Source organism: Brachycentrus maculatus, unplaced genomic scaffold (assembly GCF_059751285.1).
Source record: "Brachycentrus maculatus isolate JH-2025_06_01 unplaced genomic scaffold, ASM5975128v1 h1tg000097l, whole genome shotgun sequence".
NCBI classification, from domain to species: Eukaryota; Metazoa; Arthropoda; class Insecta; order Trichoptera; family Brachycentridae; genus Brachycentrus; species Brachycentrus maculatus.
Genome location: NW_028280851.1, coordinates 1,651,394 through 1,674,202, shown reverse-complemented (window position 1 = coordinate 1,674,202; position 22,809 = coordinate 1,651,394). Strand labels below are relative to the sequence as shown.

Here is a 22,809-nt window from a genome sequence, read left to right as displayed (position 1 = left end):
ATGGTAGTCTTTGTATTTATAGGGCTTATGACCTGCCATAAGCTGATTAAGTGATTACTTTACACACGTGCAATGTTCACCTTTCTACCTATTATAAAGAATTACAATACTCATGTTTTTGGAACTTCTAGATATATGATTAATCTCGAGACGATGTACGTGTGAGTTCACTAGAGCCATCTAAGGTTGGATTGGAAAAGCTATTGTTAAGCACTGACCCTTTTATTTGGATGTATGCAAGTTCTTAACTGGTATATTTTACAATGATTATAGAAAATACTTGTTTTTTACCACTTGAGTTTTATTATAGACTACATGTTTCAGAACCCCTTCCCCTTACTTTCCCCTCTCCTTATTTATAGAACAATTTTATATTTTATATTTTAGTTATTATACAGACCTGAATGATGGAAGTTTAACTTCTGAAACATGTAATAAAATAAAACTCAAGTTGTAAAAAACAAGTGTTTTCTTTAATCATTGTAATATGTCTTACCACAAAGTTAATGCCGAAACAATAAATATGGTATATTTTATATATTAGGAAACACCTGAAAAATTTTTTTTTTCTTGATTGTTAAATTAAAAGGCTATCTCTCTAAGTGATTAATTAAAACGGTTCAAATAAAATTATCAAAATTATTAATTGTGACATGTGACAACTTTTTTGTTGTTGTTAAAATCGACTACTTATCACATTATTTTGCGAAATTCCGCTTATTACCTATTTTAACCGTTATTTCACCAAACTCAGGCCAATGAGCCGTTGATTACAATACTACCCTTTGCTTTGTACTGACTTCATTATTGCAAAATTTAGCAAAAGAAAATTTCGTGGAAATCGGCGCCTTTCACCTCCACTTTCCATCACTTGCTTTATTACTCATTGCAAATTCTGTCGAAAATATATTTTAAGAGGCTCTTTTATTCGATAAAATTTTTGATACTTCATTTTGTGTCAAGAAGTCTGTACGAAGAGTATGGAAGAGGTGTTCGGAGAAAGGCTTTATGGTTAGTTATATTAAAAATATTTTATAGCAGTGTATAATAAGGTTTAAAACCTTTCAGGTACTATTTTATGAAAATGACTGTGCATAAATTATCCTAAATATTTATATAATTTATATTATTTTTGTTTCTAAAGTTTTTTTAAAGTTTTTTTATAAAAAAATCTTTTTGTTAAATCGGTAAGTACAATGACCAATTTATTGCCATTTCTTTAATTTCATTGATTGATTCAGCAGTCACTTAGTAATGCATTTTTTAATGGAAATTTACTTGGAAAATACCACTTTATATAACAATATATTGTGACACATATTAATGCATTTAGTATCATTGATCAAACACATTTCACAACTCATTTTAAGAAATGGTGGTATTTACCAGGTGAAATTTGTTTACGTAAGTTAGTTAATATTATAGTTTTATCATACAAAAATAACTACTGTCAATAACCAGGAAAGAGAAGCGTGTAAAAAAGAGACTTGATGTATTTATTTATTTGTTTATTGTACTAAAATGGATACTATTATGGTTACTCTTTCTTCTTCTTTTAACCCTTATCTGTCCAGAGTTTTTTTCTCTCTTTATTTTAAATTCTTTTGCATTACATAGCATAAATCAAAATACAAAAAAATATTAATAGAATATAAAAATGAATACAAAAAAGATCCCACAAAGGCATGGCATGTGTGTGGGTAGAGTGATATTAAATAAATATGTGAGTGAAAATTGCCCACACTAATTGTGGGTATATCATAAATAAATGAAATATTTTAATCCATATTATTTTGTGTACGATTTAATTATGTATTTTTTTAACACATTCGTTTGAAAGTGCCATAAGTTACAAAATTCACAAAAGTAACAAAAACAACTGTCACAAAATTTATTTTTTATGTTTTTTTACAATAAAATACAACTTACTTGACTCAAAAAATCAGTGTTTGATATTACATTTAAAACATTAATTAAAATGGAGCTCTACAAATTAAACGCCAAATCAATTAATAATATTTTTTAAAACCCTGCTACTCTTAAACTGTAATCGATATAAATTTTATTTTGTTTTTGTCTATGATTTTTTCATCTATGGAATTGTCTTACGTTAGTTGATTTTTGACTTATTTTGTTTTCAGAGCAGCACAATGGGTCCCAGGAGTTGCGCGAGAGTGCTCGCTCGGCTTGGGCGGAGGGGCGCGGGGGGCCCGAGGGCGGCGGTGGCGGAGGGCCCCAGGGGGGCGGAGGGGTGCCGGGGGCGCGCCCCGTGGGGACTCCCCCGGACGGCAAGTTTCCAATGCAGAACAACAGCCATGTCAAATTCGAGACGCCTAAGGTTCCCGTCATTTTCGTTCTCGGTAAGAAACCTTTTTGAATAATTATAATCTACTAGTTATTTTTGTCCGCCTCCGTAGTGTAATGGTCAGCACGCTTAGTTACCGTTCTGGAGGTCCCGGTTTCGATTACCAGGGGGGGGATCAAATAAATATAGGTGATTTTTTCACTCAAATATTTATTCAATATACCCGGGACTGGTACCTGAAGTGGAGGGCTGATCACCTTTCCTTACTGTGGTAACGATCAAGATAACACTGCGTTTATATGACGCAGTGCCCTATGCATCATTGGGGTGCGGGTAAGGGTTTGATTGACTTATTATTAGATTTTTTTATATTATTATAAGTTTTGTACTGGCATTTTGGCATCCTTGATGGAACTATGACGTACATAGTTGTGTAAAGACGTCAATCTATATTTGCATAATTTTTAGTAAAATTTATTTAAAACTTACCCCAAATCACCAGAAAAATTACTAATTTTACAAAAATTCACAAAAATACAGTCTGTTAGACTGAAATAAATTTATTCTTACGATATAAACACAAAAATAAAACAGCGTATTTGGAGATATCACCAACAAAATATAAACTTTACACTATTAAATCTCTGTAAGGGTAAATATTTAGAAAATCGTATTTATTTGAATGTGTTAAATATTTATTTCATCCATGGGCTAAGCTTCCACTTTCGAAATTTAAATATTTTATTCTCTATCGTTATTTTCTATTAAAAATTTCGCTGGAATATTTTGTTAATTTTCAGCTATTGATCAAATTCATTTTCATTATTAAAGATTTATTTAGATCTTGGGATATCGATTATTTAAAAAATCTTGGGCGTACCCTGGCGCCATTGTAAGAGCAAATACGGCTGAAACTCATTTTTCAAATGACTTCAGGTCCCATTGAACACAGTTTTACAATAATACACACACGGGATAATGCTTATCCCCAGTGTTCCTTAAATATATTTTTACAGTGAAATCAATCTGTGGCCTTTATGTACGTTTATATTCGACGGTCTTTCAATATTAAATATTAGTTTTCATTGGAAGTTGCTTAAATATCACTACCATAAAAAGGAAAGAAAAACTACCGTGGTTCTGTGATCGTGGGTACATACGAACATTACTTTACATAAGTTTTTTTGGGACTTATTATTAGGGACTAAACTTAAGTTAAAAAAATATATTAAAATGGCGAGCCATGTCGGGAATGAAGATTTTTATCGATTATATGGTTGAAATATTTACATATATTGTAGAAATAGTATTAAGAAAAGCGCACAGTTTGTGGAACGCCCGAAATTATTACAAATTATTTTTTGGTGATATAATTATTTTCCTAGGTAATTTAGATATGCACCTCTTTTATGTTGCTGGAGTTAGTTCGATTTTGATGTAATTGATGATTAGATTTTGACTAAACTAGAGGTATATAATATTGTTATGAGATATCACTAAAAAATACCATATTTATGCTCAGTTATTGGTTAAGGGCACAATAAATTTTACGAAGCGACGCGAACGACGTTACCGACGAATTTTTTAAACAAAAAATGTAATCACATAATATTCTTGTAACATAATATTTCTGCAATTCGTAGATTAGAGTCTTTGACGGTTTCATATCTGAAATACTTATATATTTTTTTAACATAAATATATTTAAAATTTAAAATTTACAATAGTGTGTTCTCACAAAATTTTCTCGTGCCAAAGGCACATTTATTAATATTTGTTTATATATTTTTTGTTTATTATTTGTCTATCATGAGTCATGCAATCATGTATGACATAGTAGAATGTTATGATCTATTTGTAATCTACCCTCCATAGTGTTTCAATTATATATAGCTCTTTTTTGCATAGTTTTGTAATTTAATGACTTTATGGGTAATTGAAGGAGCTTTACATCTTTATTGCGTAACACTCAAAGCTCCTTTTGTGGAAAGTATATTAAATGTATGCATGATTTTCTTTGATGAGTTTCTGTGTTTTTGAAATATAGTATTAAACGTAACGGCTTAATTTTCGTACGTATCTATAATTAGGTCAAAATGTAAAAAGCTAAACCTTGTGTCGTGTTTTGTTTTATACAGGAGGTCCTGGCAGTGGTAAGGTGACCCATTGTGACAACCTCATGCAGGAGAAAAGAGGCGTTGTCCATATCAATATGACTGACCTTCTCCAACAGTATGCCATCGGAAATGGTAAGTAATAAGAAGCTTACTTTTAAGGAACGTCTGAGACATTACTATAATATTTATCATTAGAACCCTAAGTGTCCATCAGACCTCCTCCCTCAGTTTTTCCCTCTACCTCCTTCCCTTTACTCCCTTTTTCCTTTGCCTTCCTTATTATCATCAATTTGTAATTTATGTTTTTTTTTATATGCTCAAGTACTATCTACCCTCTGATTGCAAACAGCTTTATATGGTATCAAACGTTTTGATCAATATCACAAGTCTGTTTTTGGTTTGTTGGAAGATTGCTTTTTAACGATAAGCCCGCCAATGCACTTATTTCTTTTCTGTACATAAAGTTTTAATAAATAATATATTAATGATCGTCTTAACTACAAAAACGTTCAACTGTGACAGTAAAAATCTTAGATCTGTGATATTTGACGTTATGCAATTATAACTGCTTCTCACTGGGATTTATATTCTAACAAGGCAGTTCATAGCGTTCATGTTTTTTTTTCCAATTAAAATTAGTAAGTAATCACTTAAACCAGAAAATGATAGGTTGTTAGCCCTGTCAATACCCACACTTCCATATTCTTCTTCATCTGTGTATGAGATATTAATAAAAAAATGAAATTTATATTAAATTTACTGACCATTCTTTCCCGTCTCGAAGAAGAATACCGGTTTAAGTGATCACTTTATACAATATAACTTTATACAATATACAATATAAGTTTCACCATTCTACCCATGATTAACAGCCACACTACTATAAATTTTGAAACGTGAGTTGAGCAAGCTTTTTATTTAGCAAAGACCCTTACAAAATATATTTCAGATTCTTTCCGAATAACTTTACATACTAGGAGACGCCTGAATACATATTTATATATATTTGTTTTATTAAACTCATAATTTAATCAGTTATTTTATTCACAACATTTTGACTGCATTTAAATCCCTGTTCACACATTTGGGTTTCTCCACTCAATATAAAAAATTCCTAAGTGAAACAACTCTGGTTCGTGATCAAAAATTTGGTCACACTCAAAATATTGTGAACAGAATAATTTGTTACTTTGAAACGTGATCAACTCTAGTTCTAGGCTTCCGTGAATCCGTTCAGCATTCTGAAAACGTATTTTCATGAAGTTAATTTTACTAATGAAATAGCCATTGAGTCAGGTTTTCCAATGCAATACCATATTATTACAATATGAAATGTTTATTTTCTTGATAACATGAGCTTTATATGTCAAATTATCAGTTGCATTCAATGGGAAAATGGTTTATTACATGTCCGTACATGATTGTTAAAAAATCGTTATTTCTGAATATTTCATACCCCGTTGTAGGTCCATGGAGTACACCTCATTGCATGACGTCGAACACGAATGTCGCATGATACATTACATGTGATATATGACATTCAAAACATGTGTGACGCTACGGATCATTCTGCGGTCAAGAGTATTTTTACAATTGTCTGGACAGATCAATGAATCGTGGCTTTAGTTTTTCCCACCAGTACAGTAAAAAGCATTTTCATTGAAACCATTAAAAAGTACCAATAGTTGAAAGCTAAGTGCTATAGTAGTTATAGAAATACTTAATAGTGTTATAAAAACAGAATTGTTTTAATTGTATTTATTGACTGATCCGGGACGTTATCCCGCATAGGTAAGCTTTTTGGGTATATTTCAATAAATGTTTTTTTTATTATTAAAATCATACACAAGTGTAAAATGTTGCCAAATGGTACATTATTAAATATGATAATATGAGCGATTATTTTAATGCTAATAAAGTCACTATGTTCTTTGTTTCTCCAGCTACTGAGTTAATTTTTTGAGGGTTTCAACCGAAGAGTATGCGACATATAATTTTCCATGAGAAAAATATAGATTTTCAAGTCCAAATCGAACCCAATAAACATGAAATATATTTTTTTTTGTTTTTGTTAGCTAATTTTAAAAAACTTGAAATCGGTTATACTCGATCACTATGGTTTTGTAAGAACTGCTGCCATTTCACTTAAAATATTTGCAATGCTTTTTCTTTGTCAAATTAAGAATAAAATTACTTATTTCAACGATTACAATTGCACAAATAAACGTTATAAAATAAATTTTCTACTTTAACATAAAAATTAAAAACGGAGAAGATATGAAAAAGAAGAAAAAATCATTCTATTTTCCTGATTTAATGTACGGATATAAGCAACTACTGACGTATTTTTTGTTTGTTTGTATGTTACTAGCATATACACATATACTTTGTATGTTACTAGTATGTACCTACATATGAAATCAGTGATAATTCGAGGGTTCATTCGACGATAGCAGGGCTATCAACAAAAGTAATTCATGTCACCCTATATATTGTACAATACTTTACCCTGACTTAGGTTCCCAATTGTACGTAATTCACAGTTAACTTGTCGTTAATTTGATTTAATGATATACATAAATACAGTATTAGCTGTATCATTGAACGGATGTTACGATAACTACCATTTTACGTATCAATTTCTAAATTAATTATAGTTCTACTTGATAAGTTTACAATGAAATAAAAGGCATTTGCCTTTCACGACTTGCATATACCATATACAAAATAAATATATAATTTTTTAAAACAAAAACAAATCGTAAAATAACATTAGGGTATGTCGCAGTTAGTAAACGGTAAATTTGAAATGAGTATCCGAGAGAATTCCGGCTACTATACGGCACATATAAGCGGTATCCGGCTGGACACAAGATATGTAATAAAGCAAATAAAAATGTAAAAAAAATGTAAATCTTCGTTTGTTAAAAATCTCCTAAGGTTATTTACCTAATCTTTTGAAATTCCGGCACAAAGTTAAATTTGAATACGCGCGTTTTTTTTAAAATATACCTGCTACCATTGGCGTGCACAGATAATTAATTAGGGTAGGCAATATATGTCCGCCTCCGTAGTGTAATGGTCAGCACTCTCGGCTACCGTTCTGGAGGTCCCGGGTTCGATTCCCAGAGGGGATCAAATGAATATAAGTGAATTATTCACTGTAATATTTATTCATTATATTACCCTGGACTGGTACCTGAAGCGGAAGCCTGATTACCTTTTCTTCATGTGTTAACGATCAAGATAACACTGCGTTTATATGATGCAGTGCCCTATGCACCATTTGGTGCGAATAAGGGTTAGAAGTAGAAGTATATATACATAGGTTGTAAGGTAAGCTAGGTACTACTAAGTAAGGTAGGGTCGGTACTGGTTGCGATTTTACACGTGAATAAGTTAGGATAAGCACTGCTTTTCTGCCTATATGGAATGCATGCCCCTGCCTGCTACAAATGTTTTTACTTGTGAGGGTAAAAATATATTATTATTGAAAATAGTTCTTTACCGCAATGGCATCGTTATAATAAAACATATTTTTTTCCTTCAGATATGCAAGATTTTGGCACACTGTCAAGCAAAACGGTGACCGAGGTACTTATGCTGGAAATGAAGATGGCTCCAGCTGCCAAAACCTACCTGGTCTCAGGCTACCCGCGGTCCATGAGAGATGTAGCCGAGTATTCTGATAAGGTAAGGAATTTTATCACCCTTTTATTGATTTATTCTTTTTTGTAAACATATCGCTCACTCCTTTCAAGAACGTCATAAATCAAAAATCGTCAATTTTTAGTTGTGCATGTTTTCGGAATGTCCAGAAAATGTACTATATCCCAGCAAAAGAGGCATATTTTTAACTTAATGTTTACCCGATACAGGGCAGAAAGTGTTGTTTTTGCATTTTGAAGAAAATGTATTATTTAATAATTTCTTTAAATATACTAAATATTTTTTGAATGTACAAAAAACCTTCAGGTTTTACCTAAAAAGATCTGTTGCATATGAAAAAGTTTAATAAGTGGCTTGATATTTATTTTTAACACATTGTATTGTATTTTTAAACTTTGAAAACGTTCTCCTGAAAAATCAAGTTTTTTGATTTATGACGTTCTTGAAAGGAGTGGGCGATATGTAAGAAATTTGGGTAAGTTGGTGGCACATTGGTGACAACAACGTGGCCGCAACTATGGGGATACCCACAAAGTCTGCGAGCGGATTCGAGATTTATCTCTCCTTGAAACCAGTCACTCCCTTACCTAGGAATACTTATTTATAATCAGCCAAAGTCAAAGTTCTATTTAGTTATACTGATCGTCTTCCATCACCTTAGTACAGAACAATATTACATATATTTTTTAAAAGATACGTAGGATTGAGTTTAATTGAATAAGTAAAAAGTGTTAAAAAATATTTATCACTTATTTTGATTTGAGTCACTGTTACGTAACGACTATTATATGAAAAACGCGTAGGTACGTATTTTTTTATTAATCCGAGCATTATTTAACATTCTTAAAACTAAAGGTACGATATTATGGGCGCTATGGGACTGATATTTTGAACAATAATTTTTTTTTTTTGCATTTTAAACAGTGTCTACGTCATAATTTTGATTGAAATGGTAAACATAATTAAATAGATAAGATTTGAGTGTCTGTCATTAACTTTAGAAATGGGGCCCATCTCTATCTTTTAGGTAAATCCATACATTATTTTACCTTTTGTAGGGACAATTTTTGCTTGAATGATATATTGTATATTAAAAAAAAATCATTTGTATTTTTTTTTGTGTTTTAAACATTGTCAATGTCATCATTATATTAGAATTGGTAAAAAAATATAAATTAAAAAAAGTCACTAATTACAATTTAAGTTAAATAAATCCGTGTATTTTTTTACATTTCACCATTACAGGGACAATCTTTAGGTCTTCTTTTTTATTTTAAACCGTGTCAACCTCTTATTTTAATTAATTGCTTACGACTCAGTATTATTATTATGAATCATTACAAATATCATTGTCATAAATAAAGTATGTGAATCTTTTAACACCTATATAATGTATAGATATTAAAGTACTTATACGTAAGTATATTTATATAAACGTAAGTAAGACCTAAATTCGTGCAGTGATATATTTTTCTTATTGTTTTCTTAAGTGTTACTTATTTTTATGGTTTTTAAACATTACGGCAGGTAAAATATATACTTTTATATTTTAAAATAAATAAAATAAAATTTGTTCAACTACAAAATATCTGGTATCTCAATATCCAAGTACCAATTGAATAATTATGAACGCACGATGACATCAAAATAAAAATTAAAAACGTTTCTTTTGTATTGTCAAAATAAAAATTAGGTTAAGGGCTCCGCTTCATTTATTTGAAAGTATCGTATCGTACCGTACCAGGACCGGCTTTGAAAACCCTTTTATGCTTCAGACACCTACTAGCTACCCCTTGTATGACTATCCAAAAACACCCTTGCATTAGATCATCCCTTTACAAAAGCGACAGCAACTTTTGGTGAGTAAGTAATCAACTTCGAAGGCTCTAGCGCCGTTTTTACAACTCTACTGCAGAACTGAAAATTATTTTCATAATAAATACAGTCTGGAATGTTCTGCTAAAGAACACGCGTAAATCTAATTCATAATGTATTCCAATTTATGGATTCTAAATCTAATTTATATGTACGATTCAATTAGTTTTCAAGGTAAAGTGTATTCACTTAATAATTGAAGTAATTAAAAGTCATTCTGAATATGTTCCACACGGAGTATTTTTATTAATATTTTTACATTCCAAATTATACAAAGATCGTTACAAGAAAAAAGGTTTGTATCGGTGAATATAAACAACAATGAAGGTAATACGGAGATGACAATATGAAGAATGAAGATATACAATGAAGAAATCCATCCAATACAGTGCCCTATGCATCACCAGAGTAGGAATTAGGGCCAAAAGAACTGAAAAACACTAAATAACTATCACGCCACTTCTCCGCAAGGGTGGGCATAGAGAATGGAACGCTAAACCAATTCTTGCCTCTTCCACATTCATGCACCACCTCATACATACCCGCCGATTATTTCAACTCCTGACACACTCTCAAGTATTTGAAATCCTTGATCATCCCGAGTTTTCCTTGGTCTTTCTCTGTTTCTAATACCAACTACATTTGCCTCATAAATTTGTTAAACTGGTCTTTCTTCACTCATTCGATACACATGCCTATACCATCTCAATACACCTAGCTTCATTTTATCGATAATGCTTATCTCAGCCTTGCATTCTTTCCTTATATCACCATTCAAACATCTACCATAGATATATTATTAGATTAAAAGCAATATTTTTAGCTTTTCTACTTTATTTTTATTTTTCCAGCGACCGGGTTTCGTCGTTACCGACATCATCAGACTGGTCTTTCCAGTCTGATGGTGTCGGTAACGACGAAACCCGGTCGCTGGTCAAATAAAAATAAAGTGGAAAAGCTAAAAATATTAGTTTTAATCTAATAATACATTAAAATGCAATTCCATCACGAAGTGTCAGTGGATAATATAAATCTATTAAAAAATCTACCATATATATATATATATATATATATATATATATATATATATATATATATATATATATATATATATAAATATATATATATATATATATATATATATATATATATATATATATATATATATATATATACATATATTTGTCCGCCTCCGTGGTGTAATGGTCAGCGTGTTTAGCTACCGTGCTGGAGGTCCCGGGTTCGATTCCCAAGGGGGGAGGTGAAAATAAATATTAGTGATTTAACACTGTAATATTTATTTAATATTACCCTGGACTGGTTCCTGAAGCGCAAGAGTGATCACCTTGCCTTCATGTAAGTAATGATCAAGATAACACTGCGTCAATTTGATGCAGTGCCCTATGCACCATTAGGTGCGGATAAGGGTTATAAATATATATATATATATATATATATATATATATATATATATATATATATATATATATATATATATATATATATATATATATATATATATATATATATATATATATATATATATATATATATATATATATATATATATATATATATATATATATATATATATATATATATATATATATATATATATATATATATATATATATATATATATATATTATTTCATTGATTTCATATCCTCATTTAAGGTTTTATTTTTAATATCCAATTGATTGACAAAATAATAAATGACTTTGTTCGTATGAATGAAGGCATCCAAACAATGAAAAATAATTTTCAATCATTAGCTTTTATTTTATTTCTGAGGAAAATCGATGAACAATTCATATTCACATACAGCGTACAGAGCACGTGTACACGAGTATATATTTATACTAAGCCATATTTCAAAGTTAAAAGAATATAAGAAAACAAAGACTATATGAAAACGAAATGAAATAAAAAGTATAAGGTTGTTATTCTAGCAAATTATCACAGGGCGATAGATCCCATTTCGACTGCATACAGTCTACTTCCATCGTTCATTTGCCAGCTGCATACTTAACTTCTATACATAAGGAAATATCGATAAAGAGAGGTATGTTGAGAATGTGGTTTGTAATTAACGCATTACAAAGATCAAGGAAAATTTGGCATGATCAAGAACATGTTTCTTAAATCACTCGTTAACAAGTGGAGGCTTAGTTTTAAAAAAAATATATTTCAAATATTTTTAAGTGGTTGGGTCAGAAGTAGGAATAATTGGTGGGTAATACAAGGAGATGGATGTATGCGGAAGTGGCGAAGATTGTCTGTAAAGACAAATTGGTGTGGCGTTCTATTCTCTCCGTCTACCCTTGCGACGAAGAGGCATGATGGTTAGTTAATTAGAAAATGTCTTACATACTCATATAATAAGTAGGTACCTATCTGCTTTGCGTTGTGCTACATTCGTATCAGTTTTTATAAGTTTTTGTACCAGCAGCACGCATAGGGGGGTGAATTACAAACTGTCCAGACTTGTACCAAATATTTTCAACAGACTTATTGGATTCATTCATCGAGATGAACAGCAGTATGTCAGCTGTTGAAACACATTTGAAGTGTAGGAAAATTCAATATTTAGCATACAGGGAATCTACGGAAATCAAAATAAAGTGTTATTGGCATCTCAACTTGATATGAGACGTCTATCGTTCCTCTTTATATGAAAAATGAAGGAAGTCTAAGTATTCCAGGGAATACGACACCATATACTTTTATGTAACGCTCAGCATTCTGTCCATTATTGAACATCCATATTGCAATAATTCTTGAAACCTGTTTACTCATATATGCTATGGTCTCAGAACCTTTCACATGTCGGTGCAATTGGAAATGTGTATGTCTGATTATAGCGCCATCAGTTGAAAAATTTGTGATGTATTTATTTAGCTTTTTTACCAATTCAACATAGGATAGATACCTAATTATATTGACATCCCATCCGTAGGGTGAATAATCCAGTGTCTCATATAATAAATAATATTAAAATATTGTTTCCGGGAAACTTTTACAAACATATTGTTGTTAGAGAGCGGAAACGCTTATGAGCGTTTTATTTGCTTACTTTTGGTACGGCACGAGACGCCAAAAGACACTGTACAGATCGGAGTTGGGTTTTCGGTTACTTGTGAATAGTATATGACCCTAATTTGTTTACTAATTAGGGTCGGGGTTGATATAATAATGCCCGACAACAGTTTGAAAAAAAGTGGTTTACGAGGCGAAATTGTTTGGGAAACTCTGGTTCAGCACATCGGAAAACGCGTATGCTCTTTCAACATATAATATGAAGCTTGTCCCTTCTATTAAGCCACAAAATATAATAGACATAGCATAAGACTATAATAATGTAGCAATTGTGAAATATTAATCGATATGATGTCATTTTGAACACACGTAAGCATCCGACTGTGTGTCTGTGTTCCTAATAGAATGTTGATATTTACATATGTGTGTGTAGGTACTGTGACGTACCTTATGTTAATACTAAACAGGGGTAAGTTGTCATTATTTTAACAGGCAAATAAAAATAATTAAACAAATTATAAATAAAGAAAAATAATAAAAAAGTCCACAAAGTAAGATTTCTCGGAAGGTTCTATTTACAAAAAAATCTATCAGCTCGTACTCTACCCCTTTATTCATCAATCAATGAAATTGTTTAACGATAACAATATCAAAAGGGGACTTTGATATATTCAACTCATTGTCAGCGGTAAAACTTAAAAACAGTAGTTTTTTTTCGTTTTTTGAACTATTTTCTTTTTTGTCATTGGTTTATTAAACTCATCATCTTCTTTGTTGACTTAAGCTTTGATCTTTCCCGTTTTTCACCTCCCACCTCCCGGAAGCCATATTCTCAGTTTTTATTATTATCATTTTAAATATAAGTACTGTATGAATTTTATAAGCATATAAATACTGGATACGAAACATGCACGTCATATGAATATAGTAAAATAAAATCTGTTAAATTCCCCAATAAAATGGTGTAAAATAATTTTACCAAATTCAATTTATTACATCAATTTATGATTTTTTTCCACATAATTAAGTTTGGTAAATTACATACATACATTAAAAACATGCATATAATAACAAGGGATACATAATATTGATGTATCAATTTGTACATACAAAATTATATGTATAGGTTATTTTTTTATATAAAATAAAAGTTTTTTTAAAGCGCTAACAAAATTTGTGCGTTCATCGTGAAAAAATACAAAAAATCAGAAACAAAATCATTTTATTGCGATCTCTTAAGTTTTTTTTAAATCTGCAATTCCGAACTAAATTTTTTAGATACTTAGTATATTTTCTTGACGAAAATGGGTTACTGCCTATGCCGTATTTCCTCTTTACTCACGAAGTCAAATCACCGCACATCTTAAATTCTTCGCATGCATCTATTCTCAAAGCTAAAGCTCAAAGTAATGTGTCATATCTCAGAGACATATAATATGGCTGTGAGACATGATAATAATACAGCGATTATTTATTATTTATGATTCAACTTCACCGGGTACAAATCCAATCTCTATACAGCCTTCATATAGTTGTATGCGGTGCCTGCAAATCCTAAACGCACTCCCAGTTCCTTCTGAAAAATATTAAAATACCAGATAAAAATATTACGCTAGTATGTAATTACCTTATCTTATTACCTGACTAAACAGCGAATGACATAGGTACGATATTTAGCAAACATATGAGCATTTATCACAGTTAATTGCGAGATATTTAATTATATACTGCTAAAACTATTAGATACTAACGAAATCGTAAGTTTTTTTAAAAAACAACAGTTTCTTTTGTTGACTTGTATTAGCAATAATATTTAGAAAATTTAAAGAGGTAAATATAATTTATACATTCATTGTATGGAATATTTTCTCTTTCCGTGAAACGTATTTAAGGTTTATTATCATTGATTTTGGCTTATGACCAATTGCCGAAGTTACTTAGTATGTTTTCTGTTTTACACAGGCTGGAATCAATCCGAGTACATCCAAGGTGCGTTTTATTATCTAGCGTGTTTTCCCTTTTCTTTCATTTGATTTCACGAATTCTGTATAAACCACACGAATTTAAGTACACGTGTTCATAGATTGTTTGAAATGCAAAATAGATTTTTTTTCACAGCTTTTTAGGTCAAATAGATCACACGATGCCATGAGTTTTGAATTTGAAAAAAATCTAAGTAAGTAAAATTCTATTGGCTGAACTGGCATGTATAGTATTTCGTGAATTTATTAAATAAAAATAATTTTAAATAAATTGAAACAAAGCAGTACAAATAAATTTATTGAAATCTTTATGAAATTAATAAAACACAACGATTGATTGAGACCACTTTTACTTTGGTCAATCCTTACTGTCAATCCAAACATCGGTGAAAGCGCAATAGCTTATCTTCTAATGTTAACCCTTAAATAAAAATAATATTACCTGAAAATTCAAGCGAGTAAGATGATTTCTTATAGGGTCCCTTGTTAGCTATCCTTGCCTTTGTACTAAACATTCCTTCACTTGATCAAGGTTTAATTGACGTGTTTTAACGACATACCTCTTCATTATTTTCCCTAGCATCTCTGCATTCGTCATTCGGTAAATTACACCAAACATTATTCTATAAAACTGTATTTCTATTGCAATAGTTTAGAGACTAGAAGGAATGTGTATTTAATTACGCATTTTTATCGATTGTTGCGCGGTATGATCGATAATCCTGAAATTATCCAGAGCATTGGTCTGTATGATCCCGATAGTTACCTAAGACAGCGTCGGCATAGATTGTTTCACATTCCTATACACAGGACCAACCTGCCGATGGTTATGCCTGTAGGAAGAGCTACCGCTATGTTGAACAATATCACATTGGATATTGATCTGTTCCATGTGTCCGAAGGAGTTTTCCGAAGCGGGATTCTTCTACACCTTTAAGTCTTCTTGCTTACTTTTACTTTTAATATATACGCCTTGAATATTGTTTGTTATGTATATATTATTTTTTTATTGAATAAATTGAATTGATTAAAATCGAATCTACCATGTTCTATCACCTTTTTGAGGTGGCGCAAAATTAATCACTCTATTGGAACATGTAATGTTTTTTGCAAATGGTGTGGTACATCAATCATATTTGAAATTTATGAATAAGACAGCTGCAGTATACAAACTAATTAATAAACGGGCGTTAAAAAGTATCAACTCTGGCGACAGCTACTTGTCAGGAATCATCTTTTTCACTTAACAGAAAAAAAAATCCATTAGGGGAGAGTGCCCATGAGTGGGACTGAGGATGAATGGGACAATCGTCCTCCAGCCCAAACTATTGTAACAAAAAAAAATTAAAAAATACCCAACATTAACGTTACGATATTAGACAGATTAATCCTGAAACAACAGTTCTCGACCGACAGTGAAGCGAGTAAGACGTGTTACAATTTTTTTGGGTCAAAAAGTAAATTATATACTGTAATTTGATTATGTTTGCACATATAAGTTATGATAAGTGCTCCAATTGATATATACAATTATTTAAGTCGGTTCTCTCCGTATATTATAAAGTAAGTTTCATCAAATTTACTTTAGTATAAATGTATCGATTTATCTATTTTTCCAAAAATCACGCATTTCCTTGAATGGGACGCGTCCAATGATCATGAATGGGACGGTCCCGCTCAAAGGGAAAATTGTCCCATTCGTGACGGATACTTTTTATTTACATTAAAAATCGTTTGTACTCGTTTGTATTACACTTATTGTAAACATTATATTGTTTTTAGGTTATAATGCCAAGAACACGCATAACCAACGTTCAAATTGAAGCTGCTGTAGAATAGGTTTTAAATAAAAAGCAAAATATTAGGTCGGTTGCAAAGACATATGCAATAGGAAAATCTTATCTTTATAGACATGTTAAACAAGTAAATGCTGATATTTCTAGTGGTTAGATATTTTTACGTACACCTAGTATAGGAATAACAGAGCCTATCAGCGGAAGCTAAACTGGCAGGGCACAACGGAGTCCTGGTTCTAACTCTAATGTATGGAAGTGAAACATGGAGTTGGGAAAAGAAGGATAAAAGTAGACTGAATGCAGTCAAAATGCGATCTCTCAGAAGAATGTGCGACAAAACGATGTATGATAGATGTTCGAATAGTGAAATAGGAAGGAATGCAAAGCTGAGACAAGCATTATCGATGAAATTAAGAAAGGTGTGCTGAGATGGTTTAGACATGTAGAACGAGTGAGAAAAGGACGGTAAAATAAATTTATGAGGCTAATGAAAAACATGGCACGATCAGGAATGCCAAATACTTAAAAGTAGTCAGGTTAGGAGTCGTAATAATCAGCGGGTATGTATGAGGAGATGCATGAACGTGGAAGAGGCGAAGAATGTTTGCAAAGACAGAGTGGTGTGGCATTCTATTCTTTCTGCTTACCACTGCGGGGAAGCGGCGTGATGGTTCGTTAGTTTTTTTGGTTAGTTTACTCTGAAGCAAGAAGAAAAGCTTACCACGTATTTAAATTCAGCTGGAAGAATATGTTCTACGGTACAGAAAAAAAAATAGAAAGGGGAAATCAAGTATAATCTCTGACACTCCAGAAAAGGACAAGTTTTTGAAAATACAATTATTGAAGAATGGAAAAGGAAAACCTATAGATAGTCCAAAAAATAAGCCTAACGCTAAAAGAGTTTAAAAAAACTCATAGAAGAGATTTCAATGAGTCATAACAGAGATATCAGTTCAGATAAATCAGTTGAAATAGAAGGTGTATCACTGACAAAAACAAAATGAAAGGAGGATAATAAGTGTCACTGGTATGCAATGGCTCAAACGTTAATTATGTGGCCCATGAAAATTGTGGAATATTAAGATATCTGAACTTTTTTTGCCAAAAATGTTAAATAAAATTTCTTTTGTATGCGTCTACGTATTATATGAAAGTGCCTACCAATTATTTTTGTTTTAAAATATAATTCTTCCATCGATCTTGTATTTTAATTGATGTCCCATTCATGTTATACTTGTGTCCCACTCATGGGAGGGTGTTTATGAATGGGACATTTTAGGACATTATTTAAAATCGATTTTTCAGTCAGTTAAGTTATTTTTTTTAGAAAACAAAGTATGGCATGTTTGTAGCTATAAGATTGAATAACGAGAAACCACGTTTACTTTTTATGATTTATTTTACGGAGAAAAACTAGAGAGGCAAAATCAAAAACGTCCCATCCATGGGCACTCTCCCCTACTCAAAATCCTTACTTATATATTTGATTAAAAAGTTATTCATAAACAAAATTGGCAAAACAAAACACTGGCGGCAGGCACTTGACGGATATCATCTTTTTCACTTAACAGAAAAAAAATTAAGTCCTAATAAAGGTTTCCATTACGTAAAAAACATTTTTTTTTATTTGGTAAAAAAGTTATTAAAAAACAAAATTGGATGGTTAGTTTAAGAAATTTTCTATTTTTTTTGTATACTGCTGCTGTCTAGTTCACAAATCGCTCACTCCTTTCAAGAACGTCATAAATCGAAAATCGACAATTTTTAGTTGTGCATGTTATCGGAATGCCCAGAAAATGTAATATATCCTATTAAAAGAGGCATATTTTTAACTTAATATTTACCCGCTACAGGGCAAAAAGTGTTGTTTTTGCATTTTGAAGAAAAGGTATTGTTTAATTATTTTTTTAAATAAACTAAATATTTTTCAAATGGAGAAAAAACCTTCAGGTTTTACATAAAAAGATCTGTTGCACATTAAAAAGTTCAATAAGTGGCTTGATATTTATTTTTAATACATTGTGTTATATTTTTAAACATTAAAAACGTTCTCCTGAAAAATCAATTTTTTGATTTATGACGTCCTTGAAAGGAGTGAGCGAAATGTCAAATATGATTGACGTACAAGGCCATTTGCAAAAATTACAATATCTTCCAGTAGGGTGATTCATTTTGCACTACCCTGAATTATACAAAATATAAGTATGTATTTCGTACGTTTTAATTGCGCAATTTATTCAGTTGATTTGAATGGTCAATATATATTCGGTGTTAAATTATTAAAATATTCAGCGTATTGAAGACATCGATTAATTTGCGATCACTATCTCGAACAATATGGCGTTATGCTTTTGATATTTAACGTAACAATTACACGAGTTATATTTTATATGTTGTCTCGACGAATAAGTGGTACAAAACGAAAACGTTACTGAATTTTAGATACAACATTTTGAGTGTGTCCAAATACTTGTTCACAAAATCTGGATTATCTCCAATTACAGGAGTTATTTTCATATTATTTTTTTGACATCTCATCAAAGATGAAGAAGAATATGGAAGTCTGGGCATTTACGGGGCTGACGACCGTCATAGGCTGGTTTAAGTGATCACTTTACACACGTGTAACATTCACCAATTCTACCCATTATTGACAACCACACTACTCAAATTCTTGGAAGTTCTATATATATGAACCAATTTAGAAACCTTGTTCTTGAATCACTAGAACTTCACTAGAGACATCTATTGGTGAGATGTAAAATAATAAAAAGCTTCTATACATCTCACCAATAGATGTCTCTAGTGAAGTTCTAGTGATTCAAGAACAAGGTTTCTAAATTGGTTCATATATATAGAACTTCCAAGAATTTGAGTAGTGTGGTTGTCAGTAATGGGTAGAATTGGTGAATGTTACACGTGTGTAAAGTGATCACTTAAACCAGCCTATGACGGTCGTCAGCCCCGTAAATGCCCAGACTTCCATATTCTTCTTCATCTTTGATGAGATGTTAAAAAATAATATGACAATAACTCCTGTAATTGGAGATAATCCAGATTTTGTGAACAAGTATTTGGACACACTAAAAATGTTCTAAGTAGTCAGTAAGTCTATTCATAATTTCTAATCAACTCATACCCTTAGAAAATACGATACCCGTGAAGTATTTTGTAAAAAACTGTCAAACGTGAGATAAAAGTGAATCAATCAAATAAATATATTTACTTACGCGCCATAAAATGTGAATAAGGGAAGTTGAAACTTTCGTCGAGAAACTAAACAAAGTCCCATTTATATATCTCGGTCCAAGAAATGTCGTGAAAGCTGTTAAAATTCTTTTGGAGTTCGGGAATCTCATAAATACGTGACGGTCTCACTTTTTCAAGGAACTCCTAAAGATCAAACGTTGACATCTAAGTGTTCATTTGCACGTACGAAAAAATCCTCGACGGAAGATAAAACCTCGCAAATCAAAGAACTTCACATCTTAAATTATTTATGAAATAATAGAAGAACGAAAAAAATGTCCCGTACACGTTTTCTAAATGCGTGGAGACATTTGTAAATACGTGTGTGTTATTGGTAATTTCACGTAAGGTTGTAAATATTATCTTTAAATTATGCTATATTTATGAATAAACAAACTGTATCTGGACACGCTTGTGAAGCAATGAAAATATCATAGGTGTATGAAACAAAACATGAAAACATTGAAAATGCTAAATGACAGCATCTATCATTGAATATTTGCAATGAAAAATGTTTAGTTTTGCATGTGAGGCTGTTATTTTCAACACATGGGATTCCATATTTTTCTTCATCTTTGATGAGATGTCAAAAAATAATATGAATTTTAGATACGTTTACACATAATAATACGAAGATATGTGCCTGTAAAATATTTGTTCATATAACAGTAAGAAACAAATAGAGTCCAAACGACATTGCTTCGTAAATACTTGATAATTCAGCGTTCAATACGTTTGTTACGTGGCATTTAAGTCAATTTTGTCAATTATATCACAATTTTAAATAAAAGAAGCCTTGTTTGGAATACAAGGTCGCCCCATGAATAATTTTGAACTAAAACATATTATATTTATGTGTATGTAAGTACTTGTCACATACGTTATTATTTATTAAATAACAATGTTTTATTATAGAGAAAAACATGACGCTCAGATATTTCGATTTATGTAATATGCTTTGAAGGTTCATTATTTTCTCTAAGGAAGTAAGTCACGGACATCAGTTCAAGGACTATTTTTACTTAGGATATCGAATTGAACACACTCTACAAATAAATGATATTTTAAGACTCTTTTTATATTTATAACAGTCCAAATAGTTTGTGATTTCATTCATATTTTTATTTGCAAAATTACCTATCTTTAAAATTTGACGTAAGGATGCATTCGAATATGTGCGTGTTTTTATAAATTATTATCTTTAATATGTTGTTTTAACTTTCACAACCTTTTTTTCATGGCAACACCGTCTGTTGAGCGCAACAAAAAGGTTGCGCTCATGGCGGACAGCGTGCCTCTTGAAAGCTGCTAAAGTATCGTATGCGCTCATGCATTGTGATATTTCTTTTTAACTAGACTGAGCCGCAGTAACGCGTGGCCGGGTACAGTTGGTAAGATAAAATTAAATTGATTGATTTATGTAGCAAACTATCCCATTGATGTCTATCTTATTCTACTCTCAAAACCATATTATTATGTATAGTTTTATAGTATGTTTTTTTTTAAGTTTCAACACCTACATACATACAGGCTGGCATAAAATTAACCACCCTATCGGAAAATGTTATAATTTTTGCAAATGGCGTCTTACGTCAAGCACATTTGACATTTCGCTCACTCCTTTCAAGAACGTCATAAATCAAAAATCGTCAATTTTCAGCTGTGCATGATTTCAGAATGCCCAGAAAATGTACTATATCCCAGCAAAAGAGGCATATTTTTTACTTAATATTTACCTGCTACATGGCAGAAAGTGTTGTTTTTGCATTTTGAAGAAAAGGTATTGTTTAATTATTTTTTTAAATATACTAAATATTTTTCAAATCCAGAAAAAACCTTCCGGTTTTACCTTAAAAGATCTGTTGCACAGTAAAAAGTTCAATAATTGGCTTGATATTTATTTTTAATAAATTGTATTATATTTTTAAACTTAAAAAACGTTCTCCTGAAAAATCAGGTTTTTTTATTTATGACGTTCTTGAAAGGAGTGAGCGATTTGTGAACTAGACATTTGCAGTATACAGGCAGATTCAGGGTGGCGCAAAATTAATCATCCAATTTTGTTTATGAATAACTTTTTAATCAAATATGTAAGTAAAGATTTTGAGTAATGGATTTTTTTTTCTGTTAAGTGAAAAAGATGATTTCTGACAAGTAGCTGTCGCCAGAGTTGATTCACATTTGTGTCCGTTTTATCAGTTCGTTTGTAAGCTGCAGCTGTCTAGTTCACAAATTTAAAATATAAATGGCGTACAAGGTCATTTTCAAAAATCATAACATATTCTGTATATATTTAAGTGATGGAGTAATACAAGTAATAATTTGTTTATAAACACACTTAGCATGTTGACCAATAATTTAGACTGTCGGATATGTAATACACGTTTATCGCCACTTGTGAAAGAATCGACCCTTTCCCGACAGGAAATCGTATATGCAAATGTGAGAACAATTGTTTTGACATGTTTATTTTATTTTATTATTCATATTTTACGGCAAATACATAACGGTAACAAAAGAAAAGTAACAATAATGGGGAAAATAAAGTATTAAATAATAAAGCATTATATTATTTCGAGAAATAAAAATACTTTGTGTTTTGATCCACTTACATGTAATAATAGAACTAGTCAAATTAATAATTTAGAGGTTTTAGAAATAAAAAAAGCGGTTAAACAAAAATTAAATATAATTAACAATCAAATAAACTTAATTCAAATACCCATTTTTAATATTTTTTCCATAAAATCAAACCCAACCTAAACAGAGTTATCCTC

At 31.0% G+C, this 22,809-nt stretch overlaps 1 protein-coding gene across 1 annotated transcript in view; it reads left to right on the top strand.

Annotated features, from left to right (window-relative positions):
- LOC148310401 (adenylate kinase isoenzyme 5) overlaps positions 1-22,809 on the top strand; it is a 42,683-nt gene that overhangs the window by 2,842 nt on the left and 17,032 nt on the right. The window contains exons 2-4 of the mRNA XM_088258527.1: positions 2,142-2,360; positions 4,444-4,554; positions 7,973-8,115. Coding sequence (XP_088114653.1) covers positions 2,142-2,360; positions 4,444-4,554; positions 7,973-8,115 — 473 coding nt within the window. The remainder of the gene's footprint in view (positions 1-2,141; positions 2,361-4,443; positions 4,555-7,972; positions 8,116-22,809) is intronic.